Source organism: Larus michahellis, chromosome 12 (assembly GCF_964199755.1).
Source record: "Larus michahellis chromosome 12, bLarMic1.1, whole genome shotgun sequence".
In the NCBI taxonomy this organism is placed as follows: Eukaryota; Metazoa; Chordata; class Aves; order Charadriiformes; family Laridae; genus Larus; species Larus michahellis.
This window is the reverse complement of record NC_133907.1, coordinates 11389089-11413511: the sequence shown is the minus strand read 5'-3', so window position 1 is coordinate 11413511 and position 24423 is coordinate 11389089. Positions and strand designations below refer to the sequence as shown.

Genomic DNA, 24423 nt, shown 5'->3' with positions numbered 1-24423 from the left:
ATGGTGAAAGTATTTGAACAGTTTTGCAGAAGGAGGACGTTTTCAAGTCTTGATACTACAGCAAATCCTACAAATAAAATTAGGAAGTTGTTCTTTGCTTCCTTAGCCCTCCAGTCATAACCCTCTACCTTCTAATACCCCGCATACCCTCTACTTTCTGCGAGTTTGAACACTTGCCTTCCACATGCTCACACAGAGTATTTTCTGAATATCCTCCCACCTTTACCACCAATAGCCCGTGGCTTTTTAGGAAGGAAACACCCGGCTGCAGCAATTGCTCTGCCTTTAACCCAAATATTCCAGGTGGCATTTACTGTTCAACATTAACTTGATGTCAAACTTTTAAGTTTTAAATAGCCTTTAGAAAAAAATGGCTTCGGCAATTATCACTTCATAAGGGGCAGTGGGAGTTTGACGACTAAAATACAGAAGTAATAAAATTGCAGCTTCCTACGCTACACAGGGAAATAAATTCTTAGTGGCAAAGATATGAGCTAGATGGGAACTGAAGAAAAAAAAAACAACAGATTAATTGTCTATTTAGCACAGCTTTTATTGTCATATCTTCCTTTTCTGCTTAGTTTTACACTGTTACCTAACAGTTCTTGACTGCGTGCCCAGTGATCAAAGCCCCCCCAAGAAACTCAAAACATCTTGAATCACAGTAATAGGCAGCACAACTCATTGACTTGTGTGTATTTTGACAGGCAAAATCTAAACAGGGCTTGAAAAGGGTTTTCCTCCAAACCAAGTTATCCAAGCTGTGCTAAACATTAAATGCAAAATAGAAATTTGCTGCTAGAGAGAATGAAAAATATTACCACTGTAATACAGTAGCAACAGGCTTCTTTGGAAAAACAAAATGAAAAAGAAAACAGCCAACCGGGACTCCAATTGCACGGAATCACATCTGAGCCCCTCATAGAGGGCTTCTAATTATCACATTCCACACCAGAAGTGGCTACGTATTAGAGAGAAGCAGAAAAAATTCCTGCAAATAGTCTATTAAGTGTCCAGGTATCCTTTGGGAAGGGAGGCTCTTCACAGAAGAGGCTAATTAAACTCTTGCTTCACTCGACCTTGGCTATCAGCAACGCTGTCGAGACGTTTCCCTTCCGATAAAGCCAAGGGCACCCTGGCAGATCCTCTCCAGGATCCTGCAGACCCCTTCGATGCATATCCACACCTCAACTTCTGAACTGTTCTTCTCTCACCTCCCCAAGCAGGGTTTTATTTTTGGCAGGCGATCACCCATTGGATGCCACTTGCTGCAACTATTTGTAGCAACCACCTCGCAGCGTAATTCAGGCTGCGGCGTGCGAGAGTGCACGGGTGCGAGAGACCACGAGCTGGGGAGAGGTGTCAGAACTCAAGAATTCATGAATGTGAGCTCTGACAAGTGTAAGAACCGAGATTATTCTGGAATTAGCCTTCCGTAACTTGAAAGACTGGTTAAACACGGTATCAATTAAACGCTTGTATCAAATATACTCGGAGGGAACAGATTAGTGAATAGTACTATGCACTTTTTTTAAATCAGCTAAAAAAGCATTCAATTTCTCTGGCCAAAATTAAATGTAGAGGGTGATTTCTCATGCTAAGCAGTGCTCCAGACTTTAGGTCTCGAAAACGGTGATATAAATTGGTGTTGGAATAGCATGCCATTTTTTTCCTTAGCATTTTTCCTGAAATGCTGGCTCAATACCATTTGGCATACTTTCAATCACCGATCTAAAAATTAAGTGCCTTGTTCTCATTTCTGTTTCTAGCATAAGGAGACTTCGATGCAATGTATGAGCAGGCATTAACTATTTATTCACTGTAAGTTGTCCAATGCAAGGGACACAAGGATCTAAGAACCTACAGGCAACTCACCACCCACTTTTCATCATGATTGTCAGGTCCCTACAACTTCACAAATCTGTCAAGGAGCCATGCTACAAAGGGGCTACAGTAAATCAGAACAAACCCCAGTGCCTACACAAACATTAATTATCTTGATTTTCCCTCCCTTTTAGCCATAGCATGTCAGTGAAGTTTCTCACTGTTATGAAAGCGGTGGATGAAATGCACTCACCGTGGGATTTCATGCAAGATTAAAAATACAGATATTAATCTTTCAAAGGATTTGAAAAATAAGTCTCAGCAGCACAAGCTTCTGCTTTTAATGCATCTTAATTATTTAGGCAATGTGCTAGCAAAACACATGATGGGCTGCAGCATCCAGCACAAGTCAGGACAGCACTGCGGCTACAACTTCCCAAAGAAAGCAAACAGGATCCTCCATCAGGGCGCATCTGGAGCCAGCTGTTTCAGGCCACCCCATCTGGACAGCAGATGACTTCCCACAAAGAAATAACTCCCAAGTTTCAACGAGATCAGCATCTGCTCTAGAGGCCAAGTCAACTTAAGTCGATGCAAGTCCGGCAGCTGAAACAGTTAAGTGAGAACAACCACAACATGACTTTTTGTGGAGGAAAGACAGACACTAACAGCCACTCAGCATTTGGTCTCTAGGTGAACTGGAAAAAATATTTTAATAGAGTTACATCAGAGGAGACCCAGACCTTCTCGGATGGCGTGTTTGGGCTAGCTCTACCTTTATGTTTTATGGCTACTGAAAGCGAAACATGTTACTGCTACAATGCCAGTGAGGACCCTAGTTATTGTCTATGTAGCTCTGCTTATTTGATTGAAATAAAGGTGCGTGATAGCAGGCCGCTGCGTCTGTGCTGTTCCCACAGAATGACTGGAAGGCGATGTGTGCCATTCTGCTCCCTGCCAGACACACTGTGAAGACCATGTCTAAACTGGAAACTTCCCTCTCTCCTGCATCCACAGAAGAACTGCTGCCAAGACCTCTCTCCCCAGCTTAGCAGCTTGCGAGCTTAGCAAGGCTTCTCTCAACATGCCACACGATGAAGTCTGATGGGCTTCTTGGGAAGCTGCCCCTCCACTTGTAGCGCCAAGTACCACTTTACTGATGGAACCTCACTCACCAGCAGCCGATGAGGCGGACAAGGAAAAAAGCCCAAGCTTCGTCAATACCATCTTGCTGGCTATTGCTTGGGTGGCAGCAGCGGAATGCTGTACCATGGATTCAAGCTGAGCCTGGATGCAGCTCAGCCTGAATGACCGCTCTGCTGTACCTTGGGGCCAGGCAGCCCCCGCAACCACCCGCCCAGCTTGTCTTCAGGCTGGGGGCTTCTGCTGCACCCTGGCTTGCTAGCCCAAGCTACACAGTCACCAACAGCTCCTCGATGGAAACTACTCGCACATTTTCCCAGTCATCCCCCATTCCTCGGTTGATACATCCTATCCTAATACTTGATCATCTGATACCAGGGTCTATATGAGAGCAAGAGTATACGTGTATGTATGTCCGCTAAGTCCCACACCATGCTCAGGATTTGTCTCTTCCATAGCAAGAGCTGCCATAGTACTATTACTCAACTATCTTTTATTTGAGGGTATATTTACACCCATACTGTTTGAACCTGCTGGTTCAGCAAGGACCTTCCTCAGATGCACTTTCAGTAGGTCATTCTTGTGACTGCTATGGAAGAGCCATCCATAGAATCATAGAACCGCCTAGGTTGGGAGGGACCTTTCAGATCATCAAGTCCAGCAATCAACCTAACACTGACAAAAACCATCTCTAAGCCACATCACTAAGCACTACGTCTACCTGTCTTTTAAATACCTCCATACATACATGCTTTAGACACACAACTGCTCTTCACCAGCTAAAAGGCATCTTTGCTTTCTCGCCCTACCCACAGTTTGGAAGTTTCCCCCCATTTCCCAGAAGCCTGTAAGAGCCAGGGGGGAGCTCTGCTGTCGGCAAGATGTCAGAAAATTCCCAATACAGAAACAGATTTCAGAGGATTACAGCAAACACACAGATCTCCCTGGCCACTCCAGACGTGACTACACAGAGATTACGCAGAGCGGTCATCCACGGAGCAGAGAAAGCAGCACAACTGCGGGAGCACCGCAGCCTGCATCCATAACACTGGCATCCCCCAGATGCTCTCAGCCAAGAATTGGACTTTATCAAGCCTTACTGTAATCCGTAAAAGGCTCAAGAAAGTTTTGGTGTTACAGCCAGCACATCCGTATAGCTTTTGCTGTACTGTTATTACCTTCTGCATTGTACAGGAATTATATTAAGGAAGAAAACCCATCCAAAGCTCTACTCAGAGATATGAGTGGTCATAAAAGAAGTCTTTTTTAAAAAGACCAATGCATTTTAATCTTCTGAGTTTCAAGATTAAATTTCCTTTTTTAGCCTTAGTATCAATTATGAGTATGAATAACCTTATTCACTTCCAAAAATCATCCCAAGGACCATAGACACTTAATCCAAACAAAGGAAATGACAAATTGTGTCAGTGGCATTCTGCAGCACTGAACTTCAAGAGGTCCAAACCTTAAAATCCTTCAGAGACTCAGAAAGTGTCTGACTAATCCTGTAACCACAAAGGCAAGATATCTCCCTGGTTTTTGGGTTTTTTTCAGCAACTGAATTAGAAATCAAGATAAAAGGTCAGCCTGTCTGGACAAAGGAAAAAAGAAAAAAAAAAAGCAGCATCACTTGCTTATAAAAAACACTTGCCTGAGATTTGATTAAGGAAAAACACAGCAGAGGGTTTTGGTTTTTTTTTTTCCTTCTCTAAGTGATTATGCTTTTAATTTTCTTAAGTAAGAGTACCAAAATACCTCTGGACATGCTAAAATAAATCATGTCATTGGGCTTTGAAGATCTAGCTAGCTGCACAAATCAACTGTAAAGTACACAGCTGACCAATGTGGGTTTTTATTGTTTTCTTCTTTTCTTTTTTAAGAAGAGCAATCTGTCATAAAACGCTGATTCCTTTAAACCAAATAAAATTGTCTACAAATCTGAGATACTTAACTACGTTCTGCTAGGAAGGGTACATGGGTCTGTAATGGAGTTTCCTTCCAACCCGACATACCCTTTCCTCCTCTCTCCCTTGCTCTTAACAGCTCTACTCCCTTAAGGATTAACAATTAATTTACTCATTCAGGATCACTTATCCTGAATAAAGCAGAATTCCTGAAGAATAAGTAGTAAGAATACATTGAAAGTAAGAGCGATACTACCTTCACACAATATTGCTCAGTGTACTGTTACCGTGAAACACACATGTAACTGAAGTGGTAACCAATTAGTTAACACTAAATCAGTATGTGAATGTAGTCTTTGTTAAGAACGTGGAGTGAGAAGTTTGCTCCTGGTATATTAACGTCATTAACTTATCTGAAAACTTCACACACTTAAACCTGCAATGCACAATGAAGGCTTAAGACACCCAGATTCAGTTTCAAAGGCTTAAGACTGTATCATCCATGGTAAGGAACCGTTATAGTTTTAGACAAATTTGGCCTGTCTTAACACTTAAGAGTATTAATCATCATTCAACAACTGTTTTTAATTTGAGTCTTGGTCTCCCAATTTATTTCCACCTCCAGGAGAGCTGCTGATGGGGGGTTGTTTCCAGGAGAACCACACCAGTTCCCTCCCTCGTGGCTGACTGTAAAACCCCACTCCAACACTGGTCTACCTCCCCTCCTTCACTAAGGGAAAGGCAGAAATCGCCACAATTTGAAGGCAAGGAAGTCAGGAGAGAGAATTAAAAGCTTTCTGAGGAAAGAATGAACTACAGAGATTTCCAGGGCATTTTGAAAAATGAATAGCTGCATGACCGTGGGAAAGGCTGTTGTCTTTAAAACCAGGGGCATATGTTTAATATCTCAGAGACAAGTATTTTTTTGGGACAAGGCCCCAGTGAACCACCTCCATAAAATCCACGTTGCATGAACCTGCCTGCCTCGCCATGCATGGTTTTCCCAAGCGTTCGCCTCTTACTTGGGCATCTATTTATAATGATCCTGCATGATGGCAAGACACAAAACAAGGAGGAATCAAGCACTTAATTTCTGAATAATATTCCTTTCAGTCTATATCAGTCTTTACGTATTAAGCTACTCTTCTCTCCCTCTTTCTTGAAGGTCAAAGCTTGAATTGTGAAGCGATCTGGTCACTGAGGTTATTAAAATAAGTTGTAGGCAAACCTGCCAGGGTACCCTGGCCATTGGAAGCAGCCACAGCCCACTGCATCACCTTCTCTGGATGAGCAAGACCTCAAACATGCCTCTCACACAATGAAACTCCTCCCTGCAAAGCCTCCTGGTGAGGTACTCAGGGAGACACCCAGTAATTCCACGCACCAAACAGCATCGAGATTTTTCTGCAGATTTTATAGTGATACAAGAGGGTGCATAAAGGCAAATGCACCAGGCCCAGAAGTCAGAGCTGACGTAACTTTGCCCCTCCAGTGCTTCATTTCAGGCACTTGTCCAGATGAGCTCCTGCCCACGGGAAAGTGTTCACAGAGGCTTGATGGAGACTTTATCCCCAGGCTTTTCCCTTATGGTCCAGAGACTCCATCCTCCAAGAGGCAATCCAGAGCAGTTCCATTAGGTTCCTGATGCAAAGAGTCCCCAAAAGGAGCCCTTTTTGCTACAGATGAGAAAAACCTGGACAAGCGTGTCTTTTTAAGCTACATTACCCTTTACAAACATTTGTACTGACAGATGAGTTGCAAGAAGATTTTAGAAGCATTTCAAATAGTTCTCGTTTGAGCAGCAGTGTTCTTTCTTTAAGTGAGATGCTGTGCCAAGAACACATCCAGCCTTGAAAACAGATCTCAAGGCATAAGAAGGCTCAAACAGGTTTTTCTAAAGAATTCAGCATGCTCGGAGATTTTTCCAGCATCGCACTGTCAATTATTAATTCCTCTTCCCTTTCTCCCAAAGCAGAAATGCACGTTGCAGCCTGACCTCAAACATAAGGCAGTAGTGGAACAAATCCCACGATCAAAGACCCCGGCTGAAGTTCTGCTGGTTATTCAGCTCATCCACAAAACTTTCAGTCAAGGTCTCCGCTGATTGAATGCTACGGTAGCAAAGGGGCCTCAAAGATAGCCCAGGATGCTGAATTTACAAGTCGGAATACTCTCAGAGAAAGTTGATTTCAGGTTACATTATTTCATTCTCCATTAAGGGCTATGACCTCAGCAATTCAACACAAACAACAGCAACTCATTTTACTTCCCACTCACCGCAAGTTTCATTTAAAAAGCCTTATGTCACAGAAGGCCTGCTATACACAAAAATATAGCAAAAAAATGAAATTTTGACAGCAAGTTGTGGCAGTAAGTGCTTTGCAATCAATGTCAGTATGCACCAAAGTGAAAGCAGGCGGTGAACAACGACCCTGTTACCAAACGTAAGACAGGAGAAATCTATTCTCTTTCCCAACAGATAGAAGAGTCAAGCCACTGACCCACCTTTTTCCAGTTTCAAATATTGCTAGCAAATCTTAATACCAAATGTGGTACCTTCTGGGTTGGTTTCTTTTTTTTGGGTGTTGTTATAACAGGAATTTAGAATGGTTTATAAAACCTACGTACATAGAGCTTGCTGTAAATCACATCGGTGGCTTGAAGCAGCCATGAATTTGATGAGGTTTGCAGTGAGGTTCAGAGCATCTTCCTTATGCAAATGTTACAGAAGATTCAAGACCACTTAAACAATAAAAGAGACAAACAAGCTATTCCTGGGCTTATTTTTAAAATGACTGTATGTGTGATTACAGGGGGATAAAATGAACCATTTTTCCTTAATAAAGATGTCACTAGTTAAAAGTATTTGCTGGATAGAACATACCAAATATACTGAAGAGGTAATGCTTAAGAGAAACACAAACAATTAGCAGAGCTTTAAAAATTCTTGGCAGATGGCTGAAGGAAAAAAAAAAAGAAGGAAATCCATTTAAGGGATATCAATGTTATGAATCAAGGCAGGTGACATTTAAAACCAATGAATAAAACATCACAAAAACCTGTCTCTTTATAAATCATACTTCACAGCGTAAGTTACAGCTAGGTACTACACTTTAAGATCTCCCTCAATTAGCAGGAGATACCGTGGGGTTTGGAAATTAATAGTTGTCTATTCTGGACTGTCTTCCCTTGTCAGAAGAACATTCTTTAGATCAGAGTCTGGTTTTTTTCCTCAAAAAAATTATGGTATTATTACTCTGCCACTGAACAAAAGCTTTATTTTAGATTCAGCCCAGCACAAACAAGTTGACTCGTTTCCCAACTAGGAATCAGCCCCGGTTCCATAGGACCTAGACAGGGTTATCTATCAGCCATCCCAGATCTGGCTTTCTCTCTCAAACTGATGAATGCCCCGGCAAATAAATTCATTTTATAATCAAGATAAGACTATTGGAAGAAATCAGTGCCTGAGAAGTAATTTTTATTCCAGCCACCACTGGGAAAAGGAGGAGCTCATGACAGATGAGGGGAAGAAACTTTTGGACAGAGAAATCCCTGAAGATTCACTCAACGTGTTTGGTTTAGTCTTGGAAAAAATGTTACTGAAAAATGCTCTGCTTTAACCAAACATTATTTTTCTTCTGTGTAAAATTATACGTATTCAAATGTATTTTCGGAACAGTCAATCTTCATTCATCTCACAAGGGTCAGAGTAACTTGCTCTCTTAGAAAAGAAAGAATGTATTGCAAGTTTCCTAATAATTCAATAGAAGTCTCAAGATTACTTGGTTCCCAAATAATCCCACTTAAACGACATGCAAGCGTGCGCACTCTAATCAAGCTTTTTTTTTTTTTCACGCCTGTCCAAGTGGATAGACTTCTTGGAGTCTTAGAAACCAGCTCAGATTATTCACTTGAATAATTTGGATGGGGTAAAGGAGGAACAGAAAGATTAGTGTAGAGGCTGCATCTGACACCTTTACCAAGCTGCTTAAAAGACAGAAGTAAAAAGAAGATAAAGCACAGGGGATCACAGTAGAATCAGGAAACACTATAAAATGATAAACTACAGAGAGTCACACAACAGCAGCTTACCCATATAATACAAGTACTTTTCTTCTAGCTTCTACCCTATCTGTGTATCCTCAGCATGCTTCTTCCTACTGCTAGAAGAGACCCAAAGCCCCGTTCCAACAAAATGAGTACCAATTATTTAGCCTGTCATCATTTTCAAAGCCTGCAACTGTACAGAAAATACTCCCAAGTTTTGAATCGATCGAACTTTCAGAAGGACAGACAAAAGGCAATAAAGCTATAAAGCATCAATATTAGATTGCTAATAAATGCTATCCAAATGAATGTTCAAGAGAAACCAAAGACATCAAATGTTCCAGGTACTGGTAGACAACAAGCTGTTCACAAGACAAATGACACCTTCACAGACAGAATACAATGAACTAGAGACTCTGGTCATTGCAAAGCAGAACGTGTTTACTCTTATTGATAAGCAATAAATCACTCGCCCTCCAGCAGTTCCTCCCTATAAATCACTTCCAATGAAAGAAACAGATGGTTCCAGTACCATTCTTCACCACAGTGCTGAGCTGGGGGAAGAAATATACTGCACTGAGTGATCTCTACTTTTAACTGTAGTCATTCTACGGTGGCGTAGGGGAAGCAGCAGGGCAATGCAAGAGACATAACACCGTGCAATACCAGCTGCGGCTTTTGCAGACTCATGGCAGGGCTGGGCAGCACCCAGAGCTGCAGCGTGCATCCCTCCCCAGGCTGTGCATCCCTCCATCCCTCCCTGCAGGGCGCATCCCTCCATCCCTCCCCGCAGCACCCTGTCTGGACTCCAGCCCACAGCTGTCCATCCTGGCTGGCATCCCCACCGCCTGGACCACACCTGATATGCATAAGTAGCCACTGATCTGCGGGCGTTGTCAGGCTGGTGTCTACCACCAGGCTTAAAAATACAGTATGATCCTAATGCGATTTGACTTGCTTTGAAAGAATTAAGCTTTCTATAAAACTTTTCAGTAAGAACTTCAATCTCTTGCTATCACACCAATACTTAATCTGTCTAACTAGAAGGAAAAGGATTCACATTGACGATTTCACTGCAACCAACAGCCATTTGTCCAACTGAACAAGCTGAACACCATTAGACTTAACACACTTTCCTTTTCTGCTAGTAAAGAAACCAGAAGTTGTTTGTTCTACTTATTTAATTACTTTGTTTCCAATGTAATGTTTCAAACTACTAAGTAAAAGCACAGAAACGAGGATGTTAATAAAAAACACTATATCCCAGATGAGAGCAGCATAATGAAACATTGTCTCAATAAACAGAAAATTGTATTTTTCTTTACTACTTCAAGCAAAGGAATTATACCCCCACTCCGCTAAGAAGAAAGCTCACTTTCATTTACGTTATACTTGTAAAAAAGAAAGATCAAAGCAGTAGCTGTTAAAAGCTCTGGCTAGAAGCTGCTTACAGACAGACACAAAAACTACCACGGTTTCCTACCAAGTAAGTATAAATGGACGTTCAGTTACCCAAAGTTATTTAAAGGAGGCTGCAGCTGCGATACGAACTCTTGCAGCTAATTCAAGAACTCAAAAAGATGTGAATATACTTTTAGAAACTGGATTTCATTAAAATGTAAGTGTTTTCTTGATGTTTTGCTTCAACAGTTTGCCAGACTACTTCTTTGTCTCTTACCAGCACAAATTGCAAACGCGAGAGTGAAATACATCTCTGTTGCTCGCTCCTTTGTCCCACCGGCTCAGTGAAGCATCCCGCTCCAACAGCCTCATGCTCCAAGGAGCCCCTGACAGGACCCGGCATAAGGAAGAGGGACGCTGTCTGCAGCAGGAGCTCCTAAACAAAACCACTTTTGAAACAAAGACGCCTCATTTCAAAGTGAGTGAACTTTAAGGAGCACAATCCACAGAGAAGTCGGGTATCGACAGCGAGCTGTGGCCCAAGCACTTTGGGAGCAGCAGGCTAGATAACTGGTTACTGGAAAGAGAACTGTAGCTGCGGGATCAAACCCAGCCTTTCCTCCAGCTCCTGTAACTCAAAGTCCCTTCTCTGCCCATCTCTCTCTAGCAGATGGTGAGGTGGAGACAAGAACATCAGCTTGTACACGAGGGCTCTGGCTGTGCAGCCCTGGCAAAAGTGGCAGCCGATCAGCACCTTCATTCTTCCCCCCAATTAGAGAACATTAACACCTCCTGCTCATCCTTCCTTCTTTTGCCCTGCAAAAATTTCAGAAGCAGCAGTTCTGCTGCTTGCAGGACAGTCTTCCCCAGCAGTGGAGAAATGGATGACACGCTGCGCTGCAAAGTGATAAAGTCTGTTTTGGAACTAGGTAATATCACAGCAATCTCTCCCATCCAACGAAATTCCCATCAGCAGCCAACGAGACACTTCCCAAAGGGAGCTAAAAAGACGAGCTAGTGTGAGAACAGCACTCCCAGCACGGAGACACAAGACCCGAAAAACACAGGTTCGCTCACAGCAGACTGAAGGGTGGTGAACCTGCGAACAAAGGCCATGACAGCAGCCATCAACAGTCAGCTGAAGGATTTGCCATGTCTACTCCTCCTTCTTCTGCAAACCTTGACACTCTCAAGGATATACATCAATTTTATTTTTGTAAAGAAAAAAAAGCTCTGCTCCAAAGTTTTTCTGCTTCAATGAGAGAACCTGTGAAGGCGGATCTTCTTCATTCAGCCAAGGAGTGAGAAGGACAGACCCAAATAACTAGGAACAGGAAAGGTCTGATTCACCAAGACTTAGCAGATGCAAGCTAATCAAAGTCTTCCCAAAGGAAGTAGGATACTTCTTAGGAAAGAAGACATAAACCTTGTTTCTGAAGGTCAGCTTCCTTCCCAGAGCTGCAGCAGCAGGATGGAGATCACCAGGGCAGAAGACGACTGCTGATGGCTGCAGTTCTCCACCGAGGTCCTGCAGGTGATCAACATCACTCCCCTTCAAACACTCAGCTATCACCTGGTGCTCTTCCAGTGAAGCAGAGAGAGCAAGAGCAGCTGAAGACAACATAAAAGTGTCTGTACCAATTAAGCTCTTGACAGGCTTACACAGGCCAGGAACGGTCAGCAGATACACGGGTGCTGGAAGCAAAAAGCCTTCGAGCAAACAGCTTCAACTCCTGGCGTAAAGCCTGCGGAAACACTTGGCGTCCTGCAGTGCTCTCGCTCTAGTGTCTAGTCCTATTTTACTCCACATACAAAACAAGCCCCTAGAATACTTAATTAGCATAGATTACATGAAGAATTATGAATTAGACCTACGGCAAAACCTAAGCTCAACACTACAGGTATTAAAGAAACGGGAGTTGAATCACGATGGCAAAATTCAAGATTGACAGGGGCTCTACCTCCACTCATTTTCACCAGTGAAATCACACTCATTAAATAAAAATGAAAATATTTCAGTATTGTCATAGCTACCATAAGCCATGAATGGCTGGAACCTGCTAATTTGCCAATAAAATAGGCTTTCAATAGAACGATTAGTGATAGAATACCCAACATTTATGACTGGATGATCCACACCTACTTGCTACAATAGGTCTGTCAAGACTGACGGCCTTTCAAGCAGGGGCAGAATATAAAACAAAGTGATCCCACTTTAGCCACACGTGATACTAGAACACTGACCTGCTCAGAGCAGTTAAAAGGCTTTTAAAATAGGAATAGGCAAAGAGTCTGTTGTGTCTAAGGGCAGGAAATACCACACAACAAGTTTTGCTGTATGTTACAGTGCTACAGCAAGCTACTGAAAGATTAAAGTGAAAAAATGTACGGCATGGTCTAAACAAATCCTCTATCATTATTAATTTAAGTCTGTGCAACAGTATGCAACTAATGTTCACTGGCAAAATTAAATTCAACTACAAAAACTTTGAGATCTGATTATGGCAATTAGGAATCCTACATACAATGCAGCCTGCCCATTAACAGCCTACCCTGCAGCATTTTCCTATTAGTTTGTTATATTCTTCCTGAAAGCAAGAATTCTTGCCCATGATTAGTATTTTTTTTTCCCCATGTTAAATAAATAACAATGTTCTTGAAAACATTTTTCACAATCAAGCAGGGCTTAAGACTTTAGAGATCCTTGTTGAAACATGAGTGGAGATAAACATTACCGGGCATTGACTAATCAGTTAATAACGTCTACCTCAGAAATCCAATGCTGGAAATACACTGCTGGAATACACAGGGTTTATGCCATCCCAGACCACAACCAGGAATAGCCAGAGCATCACGTTGGAGAGGAATGGAGTTCATCACCTTTTAGAAGAGGATGTCTGGGTTTTCAGTGCTGCAGTGGATGGGGCTGGCTCGGTCTTACCCTTATCTAACATGACATGGCCATTGTGATATAAATAGTGTCTTATTTGCCTGCTTGAGAGGAACGATGTTAGTCAAGAAAAGGTCAAATGGTTTTGCCACAGAGGAAAAGAGCAAAAATCTTTTGTAAATTAATATTGCCCTTTTTGGTTTTTTTTGGAAGAGAGGAGATGCCAGGTGCTGGTCACACAGGAGGGAGAGGAATACAGAAGAGAAGCCAAAGCATATTTACGCAGTCTGCAGTAGCACAAAGCAATAATATTTCAATCATTTCTTAAGACCCAGGAGGAACTAGTATTCACCCAGCATCTCGCTGATCTCATCTTTACTTGGAATCCTGCAAACTCTATGGGCAACGGCTGCTCAAACCTGCCTACTTTGACAATGCAGAAATAAGTCATAGCCGCAGGCACGTCTAGGACAGATGCACTTCATGCACCTACTAGCGAATGTGTATTTTCTTATTCCGCAATGCTTATTGCATTGATGCCTTCAATCAGTAAACGTGACTTTCACCCATAGCTAGCCAAATTGATCTATTTTCAGCCAAATACCCAGTTTTAAGTCTCTGAATACATTACGCAACCTGAGGTTACTCCTACTAACGCTCAGATAAGCGCTATACAAATACCCATGTGCATTTCTTAAGGTTGCTTTCAAGCACTTTTCTTACCCTACAGAAAAGAAAGTAGCTCTGTTACAAAATCTGCACGCAAGACAGGCTGGTACATTCATACACAATTGAACTAGAGAAATACATATAGCCGGGAAGCGAAATTTCTGCAAATTACTATATGAAGGTGACCTAAAGCCCGATTTATTGCAAGCTTTTATCGCTTCCTTTTATTGCTTCCAGCGCACTGGTAATCTACGCACATGGCGATACTTCAGTACTAATGGAAATCAGTAAACAAGGTCACAGGCGTGTCAAACAGTTGCTTTGCACTTTCTAAAAATATTTGTAGGTGCTGTTTGCTAGGACAGCACCGACCTTTCCCTGTGTCATCCGCGTTGCCTGTGCCGCTCGCTGGGTTGTAGCCTGCACCTACAGCTCGCAGTACGCGGGGTGGAATACATCCTGCTCGCTGGAAATAAGGGTAATTGCTAAACTTGTTATCAACCGAATTAGAAAGTAAAATAATTACAGCAAGTTTCCCCTTGGGCCATTTTCTGCAGACTACAAAAGATACTCCAAACCAGACCATCTTTCCTGGGAAATACCACACGTCAAAAAAATGATTGTTTATCATTAAATTAAGTTACAGCATGTAAGGTGAATGAGATAAACCGAGTATCTGACTCAACTAGAATCGTGTTTGGCCCAGACCCTGTGATACGCAGGCAGCTTGCAGGTTATTTTTGCAAAACATGTTTATGCAGTGGCTTTAAGCCTTCAGGCTAAACATAATGTAGTGCAAAGGGCTACAAGAGAGAGAACGCAGCAGGTCCCCTCCGCTAGCCGTCCTTTTCAGTCTAAATACAAAGATCTGGGATGCAGCAGTAAAGAAAAGATAACAAAAATATATGTAACAGCAGTAGTCTATACAATCTGTACAAAGAGAATGAAAGGCTCCAGCTATTATTCCAGCCTTAAAGTAAAGCACCTCCTCGAGTCGTGACTGGCAGAGGGAATTCGCTTTCCACGCTGCTTTGTGAAGGTGGAGTGAATCTCAGCAGCTCCTGAACGCAGCATGACAACCCCGACCATGGGCAGTGCAAACAGCCAGCATACGGGTGCACAGTGCGCTTAAAGCAAAAAAAAGTGCTTGCAGTGAAATATCATTGAAAGAAAATGCGGCGTTCTGTTCAGCGGAGCATGCATCTACCGGCATTTTGAACTCAAACCATAAATTTTCCATCCTCACACACACACAAAAAAAAATTAAATCCATTTTATGAGTAATAGATCTTTCTTTTGACTTCTGAAAAGTTCCTGAAGACTCTGAGCATGTGAACCTTAGTTAGGAAGGCTGAAGTTGAGGACTTGAAAGAGAAATGAAGACAAGCTCGATGTTTATATAATAAAACAAAACCCAGTGCCAAAGCTTGAGAAAAACAAGGAAATTCAATGGTTCTAACACTGTTTTTTGTCAAATGCTATACATTCAGGATCTGCATTTTCCAACTACCATCTGGAATTCTATTTTTTTTATTTTAAATGCGTAATGAGGAAGTAAAGCAAGATCACTTGTACCTTCATGTCCTTAGGCTTTTTTGTTCGTTTGTTTGCTTTAAAACAAGGACAATATACAGATAATGACTGGTTATGATTACCAAGAAATACCTAAAGAAAATGAGTTTTTCAAAATGCCCCATCCAAATGCATTAGCAATTAGATTCTCCTCAAGTTTCCATTAGTCTGTCAAAACAAGAAATAATCTTAGAGCAGCTCTGACTAAAACTCTTAAAGATTGTCACATTGATTGAATTTCAAAGTATAGACTTACAAATTCGTAGTCTCCATCCTGTGGTACTTTCCAATCAGATGAATTTTTTGTCTGGCCAGAAACATTCTTCCCAAAGCTATTGATTTGATTCTCTTTCTCCTTCTGCTCAAAATATTCAAGGAATGATGGTTTGGCTGGCTGCATCGTTTCATCCCTCCCTGGAAATATTAAAAATTAAAAAAATATATGTTGTTTTGAAAAATATATTTTCAGTTATACAGCTTTACATCATGCCCAAAAGTGATTTTGTTTTTTTTAGCACACACTAAATCACGTAGTACTGCTAAAGCACTATTTTTTTCAGAAGGTTTTCAACCATAAAACTGATTGTACAGCGAGAAAATTGGAGAAGGGGAGCTCAAAGCGCACCAAACAACTGATTACAATGCTGGAGGCCTTGGCCTCTGGACCTGCAACCCCTCCATCAAAGCTCCCTACCAGGCAACCGAGCTTCATCCACTGAACACAAGAACTAAACTGCGACCAACTACAGACGTTGTTTTTTTTTTTTCATCCCAACCAGCACTGCGAAATACACAACGTTCCAAAACTAAACAGCATTGTTTTACAAGCAGAAACTCACCTTTATATTTATGAAAGGAACAGTACAAAAGCAAGGCCTTCAAAGACAATGTCTACCATGCAAATGTCACATCACTCACCTTGGGTAGAAGAAGTCATGTTCTACACTTCTTGGGTAGAACGGATTAATTAGTTTGCAGAGCTGGTATTTCTTCTTTTTATAAGCAGTCAGTAAGTTTTCAAGTTTACTGCCCTAGTTTTCTTTTCTAAGTTAATTCCTCTGAACACACCTTCTGAGTGGATTACTCAAATAAACCAGAGATAGAGATGAACCACTCAATTCTAGACTGCACTTAAGAAAATTGGGGTAATAAGAAATGGGCAAGGGTATAAAGAGAGACAGAGGAGTCAAAATAACCCCCTAAATATGAATACTTTGATTTTTAAGAGCAGGTCTCATAAGCCTCCCAAGCACCATTCTCAATAACAAAGAGTTCACCCATACCGATGGTAGAAGAAAGGATACAGCCAAGAGCACAAAGCTTTAGCACATCTAGATTTACATTATTCTCATTTGTCTAAATTATTCTTTAGAACAAGCAGAAGTTAACAGAAAAGGACGAAGGCTGCTGATCCATTAAGATTAATGAGCCAGTAAAACTATGTTCTCATCGGGTGCCCAGGTATGTTGCGTGGTTGGTGGGATCAGGGATACAAGCACCAATGTAGTCCTTCTTCCTTTAGCCATTGCACCATCCAAATCCCTGCTCTTGTGATTTAAGCACCATTACATACAAATAAATCTAGCAATCCATTCAGCCAACAGGTTTCCATCCCTGAAGGAAGAAACGCGGGGTCAGAAGTTCACAAATCAAAGCAGATCCCCAGTGCTGGGCTCTATCACCGAGGGCAGCTCCAGCTGCAGGGTGACGACAGTGAAATAGGGGAGGAAGTGATGAAAAGCGAGAGGATGAAAATACTGATTCCTAACAGAGCCCGCATAAAAGTCAATACAGGAATAACACACAAAATTTAACTTCGCAGACAGTGAAGACCAGATGACCTTCACTATCTCCAAGAGAAGATTTCTGCACTGGTGCAGCCAGTACAGCATCGCATGCTGCCCGGGCTACTCACGCTTAATTCTGGCCTGTCCCGTGACTTACAGTGCTGTTAATACCTCGTCAAGAGTCTCAATCCAAATGAAGAGGCCAGTTCACATAGCAGATGTGCTTTACCAGGGCCACACCACACCACCAGGAGAGCTGACACCGCGGGTAAAGGCTACGCGCAGCTCAACGCCACCGTGCTGCTCTTTGGGATAAAACACCTCATAAAAACCTGTGAGCATTATGGAAATAAGCAGTGTAACAATACCTAGTAAAACAGGTTTGTTCTGATAAAATACAGTTCTCTAGACACTGGAGTAGGTTAATCACACTTGAAACATATGTTTTTGTCAATGCAGAAACCATCATTTTCAGAAAGCAGGATCAGGACTAGACTTAACAGAAAATGGCATCAGAATAGCCTAATTCTGGACTGGGTAAATAAGTTCACTGTCCAATGCCATACATTTGAAATAAATATAATGTCAGGCAGGCGATCGACCAACAGTTTAGAGCTTCAGACAAACACCCAGGGGATGGAGCCGTCTCTTGATGGGTCTGTGGGATCTGCGTACTGCAGAGACTCTCCTACCACAGTTTGTACAGAAGGCAGGCTATCGCAAGACATCCTTACTGAGGACATCCAGCAGCTCTTTCTTCTCGAAAAAATATTAGCTACTCTGGAAACCCATTAAGATTTAATCACAGAATATTATTCTTCCACATAAAATTGCCATCCAGTGATCCAGAACTTCCCTGGCAGACTCTGTCTGATCCTCAGACAAGTGGATGAATTCCTTGGTCAGCTATGAGATACTTGAGGAAGTTATTTGTCTATAGACATGTTAAATACAAATTTCCGCAAAGTACGAGAAATCTTGGCAGGATATTTGGGTTGTGATACCGAGGGATGGGTGGTTCTCCACAGCCTGAAATGTCACGATGCATTTTGAAAAAGCCCTGCCTCGCGCTGCCTCTCCAGGGTCAGCTAAAAGCTCAAGCATGAACTAAAGTGCTTATACTTTTACACTATGACAACTGGAGCAAAGACAAATTATTCTACCCCTGGCAGTAGTTCCCCCTTTTTTTAAAAAAACAAAAACCTCATCATACAGAATTACATAGAGAAAGACACCTTCAGACAGGCTGCGTGAAGGTCAGTCAGGAAACACGTCTGCGAAGTGGAGAACAGATTTGCTGTTGGGAATAATTACTGAAATACAATAGCAATCCAATTACTGCTAAGCGATAAAACATTTATTTAGAACGAGGTAAATACACCCCTTGCGTTCTGCTGCAGTGCAGCCTGTTTGGAGCGGGAGGTAAGTTGTTATGGCAAATCACAGCAATGTTTAACACCGACAAGTTTTGCAGAAATAGAGGAGTTCATGACCACCTAGGCTAATCTATACACAGCTTACTGACCGCCAGCCTAGGTCGCAGTAATTTAGGCTTCCTAGGAGAGAAAAAAAGAAAATCTAAATCAAGTTTGTACTGTACGTTTTGAAAAGAGTTGTTTGCAGCACAGGAGACTTGGAAAGCAAGTGTTTCACTCCAGTGACATTGGCTTATTCAGGTTTTTTTTTTGGTTGGTTGTTTTTTGTTGGGTTTGTTTTGTTTTTTAAAAGACTGTTCGCTCATACCAGAGCTTAATTCAGAGCATCACTTAAAGTAATCATGCTCATTTCCCCACACCTTGTATTTCACCAAGAACTGCAACATTCATAAACAACTAGTTACATCTACTGAACAACCACCTATTGTAACATCACTGAGTTATCAAAAGGCATAACCATCCCAAGTTTTACTAAATAAAGCTTGTGTTTGGATACGCCTTTTGATATTCAATATTTAATAGAACTTCTGTTTTCATGCAGAAATAAAACAGACAAAGAAGGACGCACATGAAGTGGTGGTGGCAGTTTATAATCCTGAAGAGTACAACTGCATTTTCAGCCCCACCAGTACAAGTGATGGAAAAGCTGGGGGGCTGCAGCGGAAGGCTGCTGGGACACCAAAGGGCTCCCTGCCTTGGGTGGGAGGGCAGGAGGGGCTCTAGCTGCAGTCTCCCACCTCAACAGGCCATCAGAGCCCCGCTCTCCCCAGCGAGAGGATGGCAGGAAGGGTCTGAACTGCAGCAAGGGCACTGCAGCTGAACGCAAGGAAGAAAGTTTCCACAAGAAGGAAGGTTGTGCAATGCAGTGGGGCTGGAGCGGCCGTGCAAGACCCTGAGCAACCAGATCTGACCCTGCACTTGGTCCCAGCCATCACAGGGGGAACTGGACTGATGGGCTTCAGTTGTTCCTGCCAAGCCACTCTTGAGGGTGGTGAGACACTGGGACAGGTTGCCCAGAGAAGCTGTGGATGCCCCATCCCTGGGGGTGTTCAAGACCAGGTTGGACGGGGCTTTGAGCAACTTGGTCTAGTGGGAGGTGTCCCTGTTCACAGCAGGGAGGTTGGAACTGGTCTTTAAGGTCCCTTCCAACCTAAACCGTTCTATGATTCTGCAACTCGCACTTTTCACACTCGCTGTCAGACACCTCCAACCTTGCAGTCACCATAGGCCTTTCAACTGCACGCCACATTTAGTCACCAACTTTAGTACATTTCTACACATCAGCACATTACACTGCATCTTTATTTAGTGTTGGTTTGTTTTCTGTTTAAACAGATTAAAACAGATATTGCTAACTGACAAACAAAAAAATGGAAAAAAAGATAATATAAAGTGAAAAATAGGCAAAACACAGATCTAAGGGGTCTGAAATGTTAGTTGCCGCTATGATCTCAGTAGGGGTGTGCATGCAGCAAGACCAACAGAAACATTCCCGGAGACAGAAAGACATTACACCAAATCAATTATCATCTCAGCATGACTGGATTTCTTTTCGTCAATCTTGGCACTTAACAGCAGCGTCATCTTTCCAAAGACGATCCGCTATTAATCTAACACAAGAGTCACCCCACTATATCTTTAAGATTTTGATAACGGGCAGCTGAAGACCAAAAAAAAAAAAAAAAAAAACCACAAATCGATCACTGCTATTTGCAGAAGCTGCTGAAAGATGACACTGCACTGTGCCAAAAAGCATTTAACTTCCTAATTCTATAGGGTTAGACTAAAATATGAACATTTAACAGAAAATGAGATCACAAGTGTGGCAGAGAAGAGCAAGAGAAGAGAAGAGAAGGTCACCCTGAGGTGACAAGAAAGGCTTCTCCATGCATTTATTTTGGAACCTAAAGAGTTGCTTACAAGGATGAGCCACGAGAGCTCCCCAGAGCCATTAACGGTCTACCATTTAGATACGCAGTCATCTTTTTAGGAGCTGTATTAATTACACAAATGGAACAGCACGGCGCTGCTGGAGCCTGTCCAGCTGACTGCAGGATGGCGGGTTTGGGCTCGCTGTGCAGGCGCTGGCACGGCCGCTCAGCGTCCAGCCTGCCGGGCGGTGAAGAGCAGAAGCCCTCCACGAAAAACTCACGAGTGCTGCCTGGTATAAAGTCACATTTAGACAAGTGTAAGAACATCAGTATTGTTGTGTGTGACAACAGGAAAGGATGTGAAATTGGTGGGTCCAAAGGCAGAGAATACCATAAGTTGTGAACAACAAATACCCCCTTAGATTTTGATTTTTAAAGGAATTTACTACCTCAGCAATAGTGTTACCCTTTCAGCAATGGAAAGCACAAGTCCAACTGCATGTGGTACCATGGAAATTGGGACAGTCCTTACCCAAAGAGCCAATAGCCCAGACAAGCCAAAAGACAACGGACAGATACAGGCAGGGCACTGCAAGAAGCCAGCGAGGCAACATCAGCAACAGCCGGTGGCCTCGGCACACTGGATCCTCTCCTCTGCCAGGCTGCAACATGCCCTTGTTTCCTTTACGGAAGAACTTAAAAAACAATGTGCTCCCTGTCAAAAAACGTCACCTGTCTGAATACTTGAGAGAATGGAAGAGGTCCATCTTAGTGGCTGACTGCAGCACACAGACATCCTCACATCAAGCCGAAGATGACAAAGAAAGTGTGGAGAGCCTTCAAGCCATTCGTATTTCCATAGGATGCTGCAGAGAAAGCAGCATGATAAAGAAAAAAATAGAACAGTCAATTAAGCCAGCAAGAGATTTAGGTTTTTTCCCAGCAGTAAAGAATATCTGTGAAACCAGAACACTCAGTATCATCTAGTCGCAGAAATCAAAGTACTCATTTTGTTGATTTTGTCAAATTAGCTCTCACAATTGAGAATTTTCAGAAGCTCATGAGCTTCAAAGGATGCCTCAAAAGGAAAGTGGGATTTACAAAGTCCTTCTATCCATCTGAACAAGCTTGCCGAGTAACGAAACTACAATTTCTGCTTTTCTCTAAAATTATTCTTCTTTACTCAAACTTGGCAGCAGAAGAATCCCTGTTTTGTTATTCTTTCCTCTTGAAAGAGATTGTTATTATCTACCTAGAGTGAATATTCTAGAGTCACAAAGCTTATCACGAGAGAGAGTAAGATAACCTCGGCAACACATTTTGTGTGCTCTTTGTTCAAGTCAGTTAATACTTAAAATACTTCTTATTGAAGCTATGGTGAGAGATTTCCTTCCTTATATCACAAAGATCGGTGCTCAAGCTGTGGCTGGGAACAGTCAGGAGATCGTGCCACAAATGCATCTACGAAGAAGGTAATGTAAAGCAACAACAATGAAGTGATCAGTTGCTAAATTAGCAGGATCAAACTAAAATGTGGTACTTGGTACACATATACCTATTTGTCAAGGTGACGTGAGGTTGCACTTTTTAGAAAGACAACTGGGCTCAGCTCTGAAGAATACTTGTGTTTGTGACAGTGGGGTGTCAGGAGCAACAAAACCAAAAATTTTGAAGTCTATTTGTGCTAGGGAGGTATCACAAATGCCCTGCACAAAGCCCAGGAAGATGCATCCCTGTGAGCAGGAGCTCAAACCAGCTCTGTAGAGATGCAGTGAAGAGCACTCACGTTAACTTTAAAGCAAGCAGAGCTATCACTGCCTTTAGTCAGACATTAATGCCAGAAAGGATCCCCTGGGACACACAGCAGTCTTCTACTACCCTATACAAGATTATATAGTCCCTTTCACTGCGGGATCAAGATCTGTTATAAAGCAGTTGGTTTGCTTTGTCTTTGCTGTTGACAGACTCGCTGTTCCCCTGGAGTTATGAACCCTCTCACTTCCAGTCCGAAATTTATGGGTAAACAGTGTATGAGTGCTTGCTCTTGAGCAAGCCTCAGCTCTTCGGCATTCAAACCATCATCCTCTACAGCATTCAGCTTACCTCCATCCCCTTTTTTATTTTTTTTTTTAAGAGTTCTCATATCCGATGACATCTTTCATTTTAGTGGTCTAAACAAGCATCGCTCTCTCATTGACTTCTCATATAGCAGGCTCCGTCCCCACCAATCTCAGCAAGCTTCTGTCTGCTTTGGATTGAATTATGGAACTTTAAAGCTGAAAATGCACACATTTAGGATGCACAAAACAGTGCCCGATGATTATGTGCAAGCAACACTTCATTAATATTAAATTTCAACTGGAACTGCAGTTTTATTCACTTCAGGCTATTTCTTAGATATCAGAGATGAACTTTAGCAGCGGGACAGCATAATTTGTAACAGGACTGAGTCGTTTTATGCAGCAAAGCAGAGAGATACCAATTTATTCAACCAGAGTAAAAAGTGCTCCATCATTAATGAATTCACCCCATGGCAACACAAGCTGATATTTCCTCACATTAAAAGCAGCCCACATAACACTTCATATCTATTGAAGCTTATAAGGACAAGCCTTTCCATAATTACGGCCTATCTCAAACTAAATCAAAGCAGAACACACCTGACAGGTCCTGCTATTAAGAAGGAGCTCCTAAATGACCATAAAAATCAACGCTAGGTATCCTAACTAATCTCTTTTAATGAGTAAAAGACATCAAAGTCATCTAAGGAAAAGAGCAGCAACACTTGTCAAAAGCTGTGGTGTATATAATTGAGGACTTTCTGAACGAGGAGGAAATCCTCACAGTAATGAAAGCTGTTTAAGACCAAGTTTGGATCGCCTTTTGGATCTCTCTTACATAAAACCTCAGAAAAGATTATAAACATACAGCAGCTTTCTTTCTCCATCACAAATTTTCAGTGGACACCTATATCTTTCACCTCATTAGCTTGAATTGCTAATTTAGTCCAGCAAGTACAGTCCATGACAGAGGCAGGGAGATGTGAAGGTACATCAGGAAAAGAAGTGAACATTTCATATTCTGCATCATCTGGCTCAGGTCCTGATGAATCTTAATGAGAAACAACCTCATCAACAGGGCTGTGAGTCTTCAGGTCCAGTGCCCCGTGGGCAACAGCTCAGGCTGCCCAAATGGCATTTTCTAACACCCTTTCTATTCATAACACAGAAACTCATCTGTCATATTCACAACCTAAAAACTCATTATCTAGAGAGAACAGAAAACAACACAGCAATGAAATTGAACTTTTTTTTTTTCCTGAAGCTAGAAAACCTGCTGGTAAAACCAAAATTGGTTTAAAACTTCTGCAATTAAGGAATTTAAGAGTTTACAGAGTTTTCCTCCTTCCTGCTCAGGAGGAAAGCCTTCTCCATGGTTTATTTTGATCCAGTAGGAAGTGAGTTTATTCTTAGAAGAGACAGGTAGATTTACAGTTTGCCTGTACGTGCAAATATATGCATGTGTATGGGACAGAGATATACTTACTAAGGGATTTACTACTACTCTGCCTCTTGCTTGACTCTCCTGAAACATATTTCCTCCCGTACGCTACTCAGGACTCTGTTGGTCATACTTCCCATCTTCCTCAAGACAATGCTTCCACCCAGAAAAAAAAAAAAATCCCCCTACTTTCTATCCCCACCATCACAAATGCAGGGCTGCTTAATAGTAAAGTGTAAGGAACAGCAAAACCAGCCACGTTAAACACAGCTACTTCTCTTTCTCCAATTCCAATATCTCTGAAAATACAAATATTAACAGATGATGAACTTTGCCTTAGCATTAAAGCTTTGTCAAACATTCAGGACAGCCGAA

At 42.1% G+C, this 24423-nt stretch overlaps 1 protein-coding gene across 6 annotated transcripts in view; it reads right to left on the bottom strand.

Moving 5' to 3' along the window:
• STK4 (serine/threonine kinase 4) overlaps positions 1-24423 on the bottom strand; it is a 48619-nt gene that overhangs the window by 8115 nt on the left and 16081 nt on the right. For 5 of the 6 annotated variants that reach the window (XM_074604777.1, XM_074604773.1, XM_074604774.1 and 2 more), the window contains one exon: positions 15710-15867. In XM_074604777.1, coding sequence (XP_074460878.1) covers positions 15710-15867 — 158 coding nt within the window. Of the gene's footprint in view, positions 1-14249; positions 14348-14866; positions 15009-15709; positions 15868-24423 lie in introns of those variants that run through there. The other variant, XM_074604778.1, reaches the window with a different exon arrangement.